Here is a 15,113-nt window from a genome sequence, read left to right as displayed (position 1 = left end):
TTAAATGTAATGTGGCATAAACAAATCAAAAGTTCTTTTGCTGGATCACTTAGAGCAAGCTTCACTGTTGCTACTCATAATGAGAACTTACTGTCTCTCTTTGTTCATGCTTAAAAGAACAAACTGTAATATGTTAATGGATCCCTCTGGATAATTAAGTGCTGCTGAACAACAGCAGTCACTGCAGTTATTCCAATCACGTTTCCTAAACAGGCTAATTATAAAAGATCAATTTTATTGAATTTCTTTATTGCTCATTTTAATTAGGTATGGTAAATCTTCCATACATGGCTTCTACAGCACTAAGTAAATTCATGCATTAACATGTGATCTCAATCTTAACTTGTACCACTCTGCAACATAAACAGATACAGCTATTTGCCTCAAAGTATCTGTGTAGACACTGAGATTTGTCTTTGGAACACGTGGAGCAACCGAGCATGTCTACATCTACAGTCTTACTGGGTATTTAAATTATAATTAAACTCTAAAGATCAGTAAAACCCATGTGACTGGCCATTATTTTGCACTTTGACAAAATTGAAAAAGACTGCAATAGGGTTATACAACCAAGGTCCAGTGTGCAAGATCCCTAGAAACACTACATTACACGTCTTTTATCTCTGTTTGAGCTCATCCTCACCTGACCAGAGGTGAAGCCCATCAAAGCCATATGAGCAGAGGTCGTCTCCCACTCCGTTGCCTCCCCAGCCCTCTCCTCCTGTGGGCCTGGGCTGATAGCCATTAGTGCAAGCCCAGCCAATACGCAGGTGTGTGGGCTCAGGCGTAAGGAAGGGGTTGACATGATCCACAACCAACTCATAGTACCACTTCCGATGCTGGGCTGAATCTTCTCCCATATCCAGGAAGATGTTTGGTCTCATGCTGTGGTGAAGTCGTGTCGCAGACAGAATCAAAGAGACACAAAAAGGCTCAGAAAGGATAGAGGATTATGGTGCATTACAGTTGTTGAGACTACAATATTTTTAGTACAATATTTTGAAAAACAAATTCTGCAGTTCAAGCATTTTTCTTGCACACTTCAGTACAAGACTGTTCATAAAGCAAAAGACGCATCATTTCATAACACCACTCAGAGAGGACCGAGCGACCAACTCCAACAGAGTGAAGAGGCGTCTCTACTAGAGCTTAGCTGGTGGTTTCAAGTCAGTTTTAGTCAGAATCTCCCTGGTAAAATGTTACTCTTATCACATGAAGAAATCAAGCATATCAACTATTAGCTCTGAATCAGAACCTTTAATGTTTGGAGTAAGCAATGATTGAAAAATGAGATGTAAAATGATAAGTGGAACATGATAAAATGGATGAAAAGAATGGATAGGAAAAAAGAATAGACAAAAGAGCGTCTGGGAGAATTGGCGAAATGCGGTGGGTGAGGAAGAGAAGATGGAGAAAAGAAAGGAAATTGATAAGATAAATGAAATCTGAATGAAAGCAGATGTACTAATGAAGCATTTAGAGGAACAAAAAGTAAAAGTGATGGAACAAGAAATGCTTCAGGAGGAAGAGAGAGCTGGGGAATGGACTGAGCAGGTGTGAGGAATATGAGACAAAATAAGCTATAAGGCCTCAGGAATAAAATGGATAGGGCTGATGGAGAAAAGCATGATAAAAGAAGGCAGCTGCTTACAGAGAAAGAGCAGATTGAGAGAGAAAAAAGAAGGCAAAAAACAAGCACAAAGGAAAAGGGAAATGGAAACTGCCTTCAAGATTAGACTGGCACAGCAGGCCAAAATATTGAAAGAACATGAGTACATGAAGCATGAGGAAACTGGCTAAAGAATGTCCAAAGATTGACTCAGTTCAGTCAAACCACCTCAGGCAGCAGGAAATTTTTTTAGCGTCTCATTGAAAAAAGGCTGAGACGGAACATCTGTGCACTACCATCGACATTATTGGTCTGATCTATTCAGACAAAAAGAAGTAGTACAGCTGATGAAAAGATAGCAATGAAAGAGGCAAGTAAGTCTTCAGTAATGTCCAACAGAGAAAAGCCGAGTGCTGTGCTGGACAGAAATCTAAAGCATTTCTTGTATCAAGGATGTGGACGCATTACAGATGGAAAACAAATGCATGATCAAGCATGAGAAGAGCCACAGAAAGAGGGCTTCCATTCAGCGAGCCTATAAAAATTTTAAAAAGCAAGGATGGAATACTAAAAGATGCACTTCAGTCATATTTTCAAAACCCACTTTGGTATAACTAATCACAAACGTATATATGTTTTGAGTAACTTTTGTGTCTGTTTATGTGTACTCTGAAAGAAAATAATTAGAGACAAGTCAAAATGTGGAGGAATTCAGGAAAATACTGAACAGAAAAAGTGTAAGACAGAATGGAAGCAAGGAGAATGACTGAGGTGAAACAAGAAAGGCAGTTCCATTCACAGAAAACGTTCTAAATTACCTGGTGACCTGATTAACCAGACGTGTTTGGAGTAGCAAATCTCTGTCTGGCAGCAGGCTGTCACAGATGAGGTTCTGATTGGACCGCACCGCCACACCATGGCACACACACAGAGAGCACAGCATCTCCAGCACCTGGAACACAACCTGTCAGCACTTCAAGCAGCAATAGCTCAATAAACAAATGGAAATGATGCCCCGCAATAGGAAACAGCTCGTAAACCACTATTATAGCTGCTAACAGCTGCAATACTTGTCTCAACGTTCTTGAAACATGTTGGAACTGCAAAAGCTCAAGGGCACATTTAGAGTCATTTCCACTATGATGATGACAGATGTGTTTTTCATTACAAATTTAGCTACTGCTTATATCATTTATAAAAACATGCACATTACATCTCAAGATTTCTTTGCAGAACGTAACGCACACACACACACAAAATTCTTTCACACACACTACCTTGTGGTTGCATCCATGCTTGTCTAGAAATGAGATGATAGACTGAATATGTCCATCTTTGATGACATTGAGCGCTTTGGGACTTTCCACAAGAACACAGTGTAAAACCTCCAAGACTCCTGAAAATACAATTGCTCATTATTGCGTGGAAGACACCCTGTATTTAACCTCTAGTTCCATATTTTTCTATAATTTTGAGGTAAGTAATGTTAAATGATGTACAGCAGATGACAGCATATGCCTTAAATATTTCACTATGAAATCAGTGATGGGAAACAACTGAAATGTATTTAAAAATATATCATAGCATGAATGTATTATGAATACAACTGAAAAATCGGATTGCAATTGAATCAAACCCACCAGAAGAGGCCTCCAGCCGGTCCAACCTGCTAATGAGCCAGTCGAGAGAACCTGAAAAATGTGCGCAGTTCACACGGTTTCCCCGGATCAGAGCGGCTGAAGGGGAAAAAAAGAAGGCAACCTTGAACAAAATATGCATTTGAATGGGTTATTAGGAGATCGGTAGATGTTAAAGAGGAAAAATGTGTAGCCCGTTGATATCTGTCAGAAAGTACCACTGAGCCCACTACATTTGCAAGATGTGTTAATTCTCACCCAGGAGCTCATAAAAATGGCTTAGGATGGTCTCCCACTCTTCTCCCGTGTCACTCTGAGGAGCTTCAGCAAAATGAGAAGTACTGCTGTATTGGTGAAGACGGTCAATGCAATCTACGACCAAATCTATCATGCCCTGAGAAGAAAAGATGGTATACTTATGGAGCAGTGCAACAAATCATATGGAGGACCGATTTACTCATTAACACGTGTTAGATTTACCTCTTCTCGAAACATGTTCTGCCGATTCTTCAGCGCTGTCATGGTGTTCTGTTTAGCTTCATGGCTTTGTCCATCAAGAGGAGGCTGGAAGTAGTTTATTAGATCCTGTAGACTGGATTTCACTATCTCTACTGGCAGGCTGACAGTGGGAAGGTTTCCTTCTTGATTAAAGCCATCCAATTTCCTAAAAAACATGAGACCTGTTTTTTAGACTTAAATTGACTTCAAAATCTTCTTGCATTTTAATGGCTTTAAATGCTGACTAATATGACTGACTGGCCAGTGTTATCGTCATCTGAATCAAGGGTCAATCTGATTGTGAAACTCGTGTCAAATTTACAATTTTGGTCTATGCATATGATTTTTTCAGTTTTTTACAAAAATAAAATCAATAGTTTGAGACAGTACCAGAGTCACAACTTATTTTATCTCCCAGATTTCTCTCTCAATGCAGAAGTAAGAACACTTTTTGACGTCCCTAACAGCATCCCCACAGTGTTCTGAAATGTGCCTCAAACACTGCTGTTATGGAAGCATTCCAAAACTAACGGCACAAGATTTCTCTTCATAGTTATGACACAGTAAGTCAAACACAAAATTTGCGTTGTAAACCTGTTCTCAGCTGGACATGTAGTTTGTCATTTGACCCCAGTCATGTTAATGGTTGAAAACTTTCCAATTTTTCACGATGTTAGAGAAAGCATGGCTCTTCAGTGTGTTGTCTTCAAATGACTGAAGGTCTTAATCCAGCATTTAGTACCTTATCAAGCGAGTGAAGAGGTGAGTAGCACTCCAGATTAGCTTGGCAGTGTGAGATTCTTCCCTCTGAGAACGAGAAAGCGTCAGTCCATCGTCCATGTGACCTTCGCTGTGCAAAATGGCCTGAAAACACATGATTTAAAATCATTTCCAACAGATTCTTTCAATATGTTAAAATGCTGTTGTGAACACATCAATAAATCTTACAATTAGTGATTGTCTTACAATATTAATATTAAATCTAAGGGTTTACCTTTCTTTGAGCACCTCCTGTACGAGACTTGGCATCAGCAGCTTGGTAGGTTAACCAGAGCCCAGAGTCCACATGCTGAACATAACAAATGGAGTCTCCGTACTTGATCTCTGGGGTTCCCATGCCATCGCCATTAGTCTTTGTGCCGGTGTCAAGCTTCTCCTACGGGCAAAAATCCCCTATCATGCATTATTACATGTATCACTAACCAAAAAAGCTTCTTTATTATTAAACTTTTATGAATATGAGCTGAAAAAAATTGCTGCACTGTTAAATTTTCAGACTGTGACTGTATCACAGCAGCCCTAAAAATGTCCAGGGTGTTTCCCACATCACTCCTGACCTTCGATGATCTGAAGCAGAAGGAGGCTATGTTGATGTCGGCCTTGTCCCGATCAACCAGATGGAGGCCTCTGTCTTCCGTGAGACCCAGGTACCTCCCAGTAGTCACATGGCACAGTCTAAACGGCTGGCCCCAGCACGTATGCCTACCACTCCAGCTAGAGAATATCAAGAGCATTGTGGGGGTTTTATTGTTGCGTTTGTATTCCTTTGAAGATAAGTGAATAGCCTACAACACATAGTTTTTTCCTCTTTACTCTCGAAATGGCAAACTAGGGGACACACCCAGAATTCCATCCTGGACGGTGATACCAAATATAGTTCCAGTAATTCTGTACAGCCTTTATGGGCACAAAGAGCAGCTGGAACACAAAACTTGGGCATTGCTCCTGATGTAAGCAGGAGCAATATGTGCAACTGAGCTCCTTCTATGATCTTAACAACAATCAAATAATGTAGCCTAGTGGTATTTCAACATTATTAACTTTAAAACAATAGATTGTGACTAATATTGTACTTAAAACTACATGTGTACCAAAAAAATGTATCTAAAATACAATAATACATATCTGTTGAAACAGCAAGTGAGTGGATCATCCTATTCCCTGTACACTTACACAACACGCAGAATCTCCAGCCTCCAGAGAGAGCGGGCATGGCTGGAGACTGATCCAATCTCATAATGCATTATCCTAGATTAAGGAAACAGACGTGGTCACAGAAGTAGAGGACATTTTCTCTAGCTGACATGGGAGGAGGCTGGGCTTTCCAACTGACCTTTGAAGCTCCTCTCCCTGCTCTTTACAGGGAATAGTCAGACATGCGTCACTGTGGCCGTGGAGTAACCGCAATGTTTCGCCCCCCTTCAGGTAACCTAGAATTAGCATACAAATAAAAATGTAAACACTGTCCTGTACTGGAAGAGACCTTCACTGTGTTTGAAACAAGATATAAAGGCTTTACAAGTTTTGCCTATAACTCATGTCCAAACAAGTAAAATAGGAGAGAAATAAAACAGAGGGTATATGTTAAAATAATTTTGTGCAGCTATTACACTGACTAACGAGCAGCATTAAAATCTGTGTTTGAACATTTGCAACTTGATTTGACTCATTTCCACCATCATTTAGTAAAACAGAAGGACTTCCCACAAAGCTGTAATGCCTATTTTGCTTTTACAGCATACATTTGCTTCATAAACTATTCAGACCTCTTTCACTTTTCCCTTTCATCACACCCATAATGACAGAGTCAAATCATGTTTTGAAAAATTTCTGCCAGTTCATTAAAAATCTACATTGAAACAAATGTTTTTTTTTAAGTTTTGGGGTTTATTCTATTTCCCTTAATAATTGATGGCATATGGGAGAATTCATCAGTGGCAAACAGATTAGATTTGACATTGTATATTAAGATCTGACAATCCACAACACATCTCAAGAGAAACACCAAGTTATGAAGTCCAAGGAACTACAAGTAGCACAGATCATGGTATAGGTAGACACCATTTCTAAAGCTTTGATGTTGCCAGGAGCATAATGGCCTCAATAATTATGAAATGGACGTCTGGAACCACCTCATCCTAGATTTTGTCATCTGGCCAATTTTAGTAAACTAGATGAGCACTCAGACAGTACACAAGGCCAATGTCGTATCTCACATTTTCAACATAACTGGTCTGAATCTGCACCAAAATTTAAAAGGTTCTTTGTGTTCCTATGATATAAATCTCCAGCAAGTTTTATGCAACTCAAATTAGTGGTTTGTGTTTAATCTTGCCAGTAGACAAACACCACTGACCGAGGCGATCAAGAACCTAACTGATACTGTAACAGAGCTGTAAAAGTCCTCTTCAAAGATGTGAGAATCGGTCAGAGAAATGACCATCTCAAAAGCACTCCATTAATGGGGCCTTCATGGTAGAGCAGCTAGATGAAAGCCACTGAGTAAAAGACATGGCAGCTCAATTGGAGTTAGTGAAATGCCATTTAAAGGACTCTGAGAGCACAAGGAACACATTCTGAGTCTGAAGACACAAAACTTGCATTTGTTAGGCAGAACGCTAAGCATCAATGTCTGGTTAACAGATTCAGAGATCTGCTCCAGAGTGTAGCAACATGGGCACTAGTTTAGCTTTCAGCATGACAATGACCCAAAGCAAACAGCCAAAACAACACTGGACTGGCTTCAGGCACGGTTTCTAGCTGGCCTTGAGTAGCTCAGCCAAAGTCCAGATCTAAACCCCTTGAACATCTGTGGGGAGGCCTAAAGATAGCAGTTCACAGATGCTTCCCATGCAATCTGTTGGAAGCTGAAAGGATCTGCCATGAAGAATGGGACAAAACTGCCCAAATCCAGGTGTGCACAGCTTGTAGAGACTTACCCAAGAAGATATGAAGCTGTGACAGCTACCGAAGGGATATCTATAAAGTAATATTCTAATTAGGGGCTGAATAAACTTGAGATTTCAGTTTTTGATATGCAATAAATTTTCAAAACATGCTTTTACTTTGTTGATATGAGTTTTTAAGTGTAGACTGTTGGGAAGAGGTGTCAAATCTGCAACACAAAGAACTGCAAAAAGTGAAGAGGTCTGAAAACATTCTGAGACATCTATATGTCTTGAACACAGCATAATCATTTGAGAAGGTAATCATTTGTTTTTCAACTTACTGAGAGAGAGCAAAAAGAAAAGAAACTTGCCTTGAGCAACTGCACCTCCAGAGCAGATGGGAGCAACACTCCAGAGAGTCTGCTGGAAGGCTGCATCAACAATCAGACTGTCACTCAAGCTTTTGTTGTCAAATACAGTGCCAAAGGAGAGATGCTGGGAAGAATCAAAACGGTAATAAGCAAAATGGGCTCATCAACAACAAATACAAATTCAGATTTTTCTGCCACAATAGCTGCTATCATAAGCTATTATGCTAAACAACTCATCAAACAGAGAAAATACAGAATGCCAAATCCTGCGTGAAATCAAAGAAAATGAAAGCAATGACATATAAATGGTAGTTTCTGATGGAAAAAAATGCTACTGAATGTTAGAGAGAAAAACAGCAGGAAATGATACACATTTAAGTTCCCAACTTCAAATGCTTAATTAGTACTATTTCATCATTTCTTTAAGCAGCTAGAGTGTCTGACATTTCATCTAGTCAGAAATATTCAAACTGTATTCTTTGTCATTTAGGAATAGAGAAAAAAATGTACTTTTTTACTGACTCACCAGATATCTCTCAGAAGACACACTGACCAATATGAGGTCATCTCCAACGCGCACCTTCTCACCCTCCGACCTCTGCCTGGATGCTGGGTGGACGGTCCACCAACAAGCCTCGCCTGAGAGAAAAGTGTGAAACCACCAACAGTGTACTCACAGTTGAGATCACAAAAAATACAAAATGATATTATAATTATATAGATACAAAGAATCAAAACAACCCTGATCTGACTAAAGAGCTCTAACACCAAACACCTGCTTTATCCTCTTGCAGACCAACATCAAAAGCCAGCTTGTCATTTGAAGATTGAGATGAGGACAAGCAGCTGAGATACTGTGAATGAAATAAACAACAGATACAGATATTCAGTAAACATAATAAACAGATATGTTAGAAAAGGTTAATGAAACTGTTGAAAAAATAAAGACTGAAACCCTCTGTCTAATTTTTGCAATATATAAAGATGGCCCACCATGCCACTGTACAAGTGTAGGAACAGCACTGCCTGGCCATACAGTAGAGTGCGATGGTTACCTCCAGCTCCCACCTGCAAATCACCATCAGTATGTGCAAATTTAGAAAGGCATCAATGAAAACAAGAACAAAATTAACAAATAAAAACAATCAATTGAAGCATTTACAAACATTAAAACCAGAACACATTCTGAAGAAAGATTGCTGACATTTCTGTCTCCTTTCTACTTATCTCCTTTTTCCATCCCTTCACTCCTCTCCTGTGCACAAGAACAAATGTGCACAAGTATGTACACGTACAGGACTTACAAGAATAGTGTTGTGTGGTTAGTATGAACCACTTCTTCTCATCTATAGAGCCAGGGCTGTGTACAAATGCCAGATTTTGCACTCAAGCCGAACAGACAGCAAGCTAACTGCAAGTGGATGTTTGTTGGATTCGACAGAAAGTGTATTGGACAGAGGTGCATGCTGCATCTCACACGATGTTTCCCTTTTAACATTTCGTTCCCTAGTTACTTTGCTTAGTTTACCTGACTTAAACACCTGCTGTTCCAGCTTTTTTAATGACATATTAATGTAAAACTGTGCTTAGATCCAGACAAATAAAGAAAGACCAAATTCCTCCCAAATAGCATCTCAGATAAAAATCCCTCTTCAGAGGACTGTGGCCAACAGTTTACAGAACATATGTTTAAGCAAAATAACATACATTAACCCTTTGAAGGGCACTCATCAAAATACTTTGAAATTCAAATTTTCAACCCTAGACTGTTACTGGGGGACATAAAACTTTTTCTTACATTCGTGACATTTTTAAAAATTTAAATTTTTCCATGTTGAAATTCAAGGTCAGTGAAGTTACCATATATGGTTCCTTGCCCGTTAGTGGTAAAAAAAAATAAATTAAAAAAAAAAAACATTCCAAAAAATGTATACATCATCACTTAGCACAACTACTCAACTGTAAAATGTGTGAGTTTCGTCAACTAACCATGGTTAGTTTTGACATTTCAACCTTAAATATGGAAGAGGACCGAGGCGCAAGTCTGTCTTTTTCCAACATTGGAGAAAAGAGAAAGCTTGATGTGTTCCAGGCCTTTGCTGATTGCTCAAATGCCCCGATGTAGTGTGCTGTAACGTTGAACAATCTTTGCTGATTGGCTGAATGAAAACCATATGCTTCTTGACCTCACTGAGAGGTCGGAGCAACGCCATATTTAATGTGTGCAGAAGTTACCAAATATCATCACTTGGCAACATATAGTGGGTATAGGAGTTTGAAATTCAAATAAATTATGCGACACAAATAGCACAATGACACTGACAAAATAGGAAATAAAAATATGTTCCAGGAATATTAAGATGGGCAGCATAGGAGTGCAATGGTTAGGACTGTTGACTACTGTCGATCTATTGATCAGCTTGAGTGTATGTGTTCTCCCTGCCCGCCTGAATTATCTCTGGGTGCTCCAGCTTCTTCCAATAGTCCAAAGACATACATGATTAAGTTCATTTGTGATCCTAAACTGGAAGTAGATGTAATTGTGAGCACACATGGTCTGTTTCTTTTTGTTATCAAAGTGATAAACCAGCAACCTGTAAAGGTTGTACCCACCCTCCTACCCAACATGAGCTGGGATAACATTGAGCCCTTTGTGACCCTCTAGGATTAAGCAGACATAGCTAATGGATGGCTGGAATATTAAGATGTACCGAGAGAGAAAAGATGACAAGAGATTCTCACCTCTGCAGTCAGGTGCTCGCTGTGGGCCAGCATCTCCTGCAGGGCTCGGACAGAGAGGCACTGAGCCAGGACAAAGCCACATACAGACAAATCTGGTGGAACATTCTGGTGGAAATGAAAAGACAAAACACTGGATGTTTGAGGTAATTTCATGTCTGTCTGCTTCTTTCACAAGCGAGCATTGCAGTTTCAGACCAAAGTCTCAGCAAACTGGGAATTGGGCAGTGCAAACTGGGAGGAAAAAGGAGAAAATCTGGCACATAAAACAATAAATTACAGAAACATTGTATATGCTGAATACTAATCAGTTTGGCTGTGAATTAGAAAATGAAAACTATGGAGAAGGAAACTTGTAGATAATGTAGAACAAATTCATTAAAATTTATGTAGAGACAAACAGATGCTGACTTGTATTACAACTTTTTGTGATGCACTAGTTTCAAATCTTATAGTCAGAATGTTCAACTGCTATATACTGTATCTTTGGGTTAAACATACAGAAATATGCATCATTTTGCACAGGTAATATATTCTGAAACTTTTCAGGGGAATTTGCATCATCCCAGCCTTTTGCTCCACTGAGGTGGAGCTTTTTACCTTGCAGTTAGAGGTGGGCTCAAGCCTGCAAAGTCTGCTGCCAAATCCTTCAGCAGCAAGACAGAGCTTCACGTGTTCCTCCTGGGAGGTGAAGGTACTCTGCAAAACCACCTCATCTCCCTGAGAAACACCCCCCCCCCCCCCCCCCCCCCCCCACACACACACACACACACACACACACACACACACACACACACATATATAGATGACAACGGTAACTAAGCAAAAGTTGTCAAGTGAAAAAAAACGTGCAGCATATTCACAGTGTGAAACTCAGCTTTTATGTTTGTGAAAACCTCAGATGATGAGCATCAACTAAAGGCCTTCATCATGCCAAAAACAATCCCAGGACTTGGTGTTCCCTTAGAAATCTACTCTTTTTAATTATTAAATGGCTCTGAAGCAGTTTTGGCCAAGGGACACTTTAAATCTCCACTGACTCTCATATCATATTAATGGATTTTTTCGAGGAGTAAACATCTCAGGGCGCAGTGACCCAACAGAGCAATTCAGTTCCATTTTGCTTTTAAAAAGAAATGCTAAAACTATCTCAGGAGCGTACTTATGTTTGAGACGTATTTGAGTGGAAGCAACTGACATGACATATACAAGCAGCATTGTGAGTGCATGTACAGCAGATTTATGTCACTTTTACATTTATCTTATCTCCATTTAAATGCCACATAGACCACGTCAAACGAATTAGGTTTCTCTGTCTATTTAAGGAACCACAGAGAAGGACAACAGATGACAGGTCTCCAAAGTCCAGTCTGGACTACTGACACCTCTCTGTGCTCAGGCTGCAAACCTCCATATTGGGAAGATTCCTGCACTGTCTGACCCCTAATTCACCCTTCTTTCCACTCCTCATATCAGCAGTCCTCTGCAATCCGTCAAACACACAGCCCAACACTGAGGCACTGTGGGCCATTCTGATTGCTAGAGGACTTAGCTCTTCTTCAAGATACGTTTGGAAAGTGAAAACTGTAAAACTTAATCCAAATGTCCCAAGTCCTTGCAACTGAAAGTGCAAGTTCATTCAGATCAAACAGGGCTTCGTGTGTCTTGTTTGGAATTTGTGATGCTGGTATATATTTCAATAGATTTATTTTATAGCAACAGTGTACCATTCTGCCTCAAAGAGAGACCACTGCTGCTAGCATCATAAAAAATGAACACATTTTAATGACATAAATCAAGCAGCAACGCTATTTTACAAAATGCCACCAATTTCATCAGCGAGGCTATTACAGTATGCTTCTCCTGTCATCTACTAACTAAACTGATCACGAGACAAGATTCATCAGGATCCGGGGTGGCCTCCCACCTCTGCTGAAAAATTTCCCAGGGGGAAACCACGTATTTGATGTAATTACGTCTGACAGGCAAATCGTGGATCGATCTCGCCAAATGACTTTGCTCCAATCTGTGTATTGGGCTCAGTAGCCATCTGCATCCCTGCCTGTGTAAGTGTGTGTCTCATATCCACACCAGACACTCTGTATGTGACGTGCCCTTATCAAAGGGCAAAGATTACAAGCTGTGAGAGGACAACTTGCAACTGGGGTACAATGACAGCACCTTGCAATGAGGAGGAGAAAAGCCATTTTTGGCCTTTCTTTTTTTTAAAGTTAGTGACTGAACTAAGTGATGACGATAGGAAATCTTACTACTGGGAGCTGAACCTTAAAAGTTAAATTACCCGCTACTTCATATATTTTACATTATTTATACTTACACTTGAATAAAACATTCCCATTTTAATAAAAACGAGAACAGGAAACTTTTAACTGACAGCCTTGGCTATGTGTTATAAAGTTATGCATGAACTTACATAAACTATCTCCTTTAATTTCTAAAGTTACTGCAACTGAAAATGTAGGCAATATTAAAACTGAGGGTAGTACTGATGTGAAGAGAGAAAATACACTCAGGTGAGTTTGTGGAGATGCAGCAAAGATGGAATTTCAACATTTTAATGAGCTATTACTGTCTGTATCCTGAGACAAAGCAAATACATTTTAAAAACCAATTAAGGCTGTTTTAAAACAAAAAAAATATGAGACACTCGCTCCTTTACAAAGAGTTAGCAAACTGTTGGCATCTCTGGGACTAGCTAAGTAAGCTAAATGTTAGGAAATGTTAGCAGTTGCGTAAAGTTTGAAATGTTACTAGCTTACCGTTCGTAGAAACTGGAATTCGTCGTCTCCCTCTCCGGTGTCTGCCATTATTTGAACCGAACAGGCCACATTTACCGGGCCTCAGTGATAAAGTGGCAGTGACGGTGTAGGAGGAAGACTGGAGGCAGCAGGAAGAAGAAGGTGCTCAGCCGTTAGAAGAGTGGGCGGAGCTTCAGGGACGGCCATGTTTTTATAATGGCTGCGTTTGAGAAGCAGCGTCAATGTCCATCTGCGGCAGAACAGTCGGTATTTACATTACCGCAGGTGTCTTTTACAGTCTATGGCAGCTTTTAGGAACACTGTTTTTATTTTCAAGACCATTGTTTTTCCCGACACCACCCCCTGCTGAGTTGGATAACTAAGGGCGAAATGTCTGCATTTCTGGCAAATAGTGGTGGGAAGTTCGGCTCTTTTCAGAGAGCCGGTTATTTTGACACAGCTCCCAAAGAAGACTATGCACCCCAGCATCCGTTGACCCTGCTCCGTCAGTTTACGTGGCCTACCACGTGGTGGCTGAGTTGCTGTCGTTCCACTTTCTTTTAATACAGCTGACAGTTGACTGTGGAATATTTAGGAGCGAGGAAATGTCACGAATGGATTTGTTGCACAAGTGGCATCCTATCACAGTTCCACGCTGGAATTCACTGAGCTCCTGAGAGCGAGCCATTCTTTCACAAATGTTTGTAAAAGCAGTCTGCATGCCTTGATGCTTGATTTTATACACCTGTGGCCATGGAAGTGATTGGAACACCTGATTCTGATTATCTGGATGGGCGAGCGAATACTTTTGGCAATATAGTGTACCTTTTGTAAATACTTACATTTTCTTAATGTCCTTGATAGTTTCCTATACAGCATTTTGTTTCTATTTACAAAGAAAAAAAACTTCCTGTTATTCTAATTTTATTCACTATTTACTGTTTCTCTGCATGTTGACCTGTTTATTAGTAGAAGAAGCTCACTGGGTTTTTTTTGGTTGCTGTAACTAAAAGACTCTGTGTTACTGTTGAAACTAATTATCTGAGCTTAATTAATTGGAAGTACATAGTTGCACACTGTCTTAATTTTCCATAAAAACTACCAAATACACAATTTTCTCCATTAATCAACCAGGAAACTATGAAATCCTGTCAATTTTTTTTTTTGTTTTGGGGTTTTTTTTGTTGTTGTGATGGCTAATTTAGCATCTTACCAAGGGGCAACAGTTGAAACCTCTGGCACATCTACAGTGCTGTTAATTAATGCGTTTTGTCACTGAAAAAAATATTCACAAATAATACATCCATGAGATAAATTTGTCAATAGTCATTATCTAGTAGCAGGACTTGTCTAATTTTAATGAACTCCAACAATTTTTCGAAAAACACTCAAAGTTTTCCCTCGATTAAAACTGTAGTCTGGGAAACTACCTGATGAATTTTCATGAAATTTGCTTTGAATATTTATGGTGTCAATAGTTTTAGTGACCCCATCACAAAACAACTTGAGCTTTTGTTTAGTTAGCAAGCCACCAGGACAGAAGTTACACTTGCTCACAAAATTCAGCAAAATCTAATTGCCTGAATATGCTCAGTCTCCCCAGATGATCCTGGTCCATTTTGGTGACATGGCCTTTCCTCTATACCACCCCTGCACCAAAAATTCACTTTTCACAGAGCATACTGCATTATGTAACACGTTGACTGGCCTGACATGTGCTGACCACATCCGTGCTTCTCAAAGAGAGAACCCCTCTGAATTTTTACAGTCACTGACTTGTTCTGTGGCGACATCTTGAGATAAATTCTGTATTTTTACCACTGAGATGCAGT

The 15,113-nt window shown here is 39.7% G+C and overlaps 1 protein-coding gene across 1 annotated transcript in view; it reads right to left on the bottom strand.

Moving 5' to 3' along the window:
* The window catches only part of ryr2b (ryanodine receptor 2b (cardiac)), a 64,653-nt gene extending 51,094 nt beyond the window's left edge, over positions 1–13,559 (bottom strand). Inside the window, exons 1-18 of the mRNA XM_023289765.3 lie at positions 13,303–13,559; positions 11,123–11,242; positions 10,526–10,630; positions 8,777–8,851; positions 8,559–8,637; positions 8,310–8,422; positions 7,784–7,907; positions 5,858–5,954; positions 5,698–5,772; positions 5,082–5,238; positions 4,739–4,900; positions 4,487–4,608; positions 3,727–3,910; positions 3,505–3,640; positions 3,250–3,345; positions 2,887–3,005; positions 2,428–2,561; positions 644–885 (exon numbers count right to left, since the gene is read on the bottom strand). Coding sequence (XP_023145533.2) covers positions 644–885; positions 2,428–2,561; positions 2,887–3,005; positions 3,250–3,345; positions 3,505–3,640; positions 3,727–3,910; positions 4,487–4,608; positions 4,739–4,900; positions 5,082–5,238; positions 5,698–5,772; positions 5,858–5,954; positions 7,784–7,907; positions 8,310–8,422; positions 8,559–8,637; positions 8,777–8,851; positions 10,526–10,630; positions 11,123–11,242; positions 13,303–13,350 — 2,188 coding nt within the window. The 5' untranslated portion in view covers positions 13,351–13,559. The remainder of the gene's footprint in view (positions 1–643; positions 886–2,427; positions 2,562–2,886; positions 3,006–3,249; positions 3,346–3,504; positions 3,641–3,726; positions 3,911–4,486; positions 4,609–4,738; positions 4,901–5,081; positions 5,239–5,697; positions 5,773–5,857; positions 5,955–7,783; positions 7,908–8,309; positions 8,423–8,558; positions 8,638–8,776; positions 8,852–10,525; positions 10,631–11,122; positions 11,243–13,302) is intronic.
* Between the last annotated feature and the right edge of the window lie 1,554 nt (positions 13,560–15,113).

This window comes from Amphiprion ocellaris, chromosome 16, assembly GCF_022539595.1.
Source record: "Amphiprion ocellaris isolate individual 3 ecotype Okinawa chromosome 16, ASM2253959v1, whole genome shotgun sequence".
Lineage (NCBI taxonomy): Eukaryota > Metazoa > Chordata > Actinopteri > Pomacentridae > Amphiprion > Amphiprion ocellaris.
This window is presented reverse-complemented; position numbering and strand designations above follow the sequence as displayed.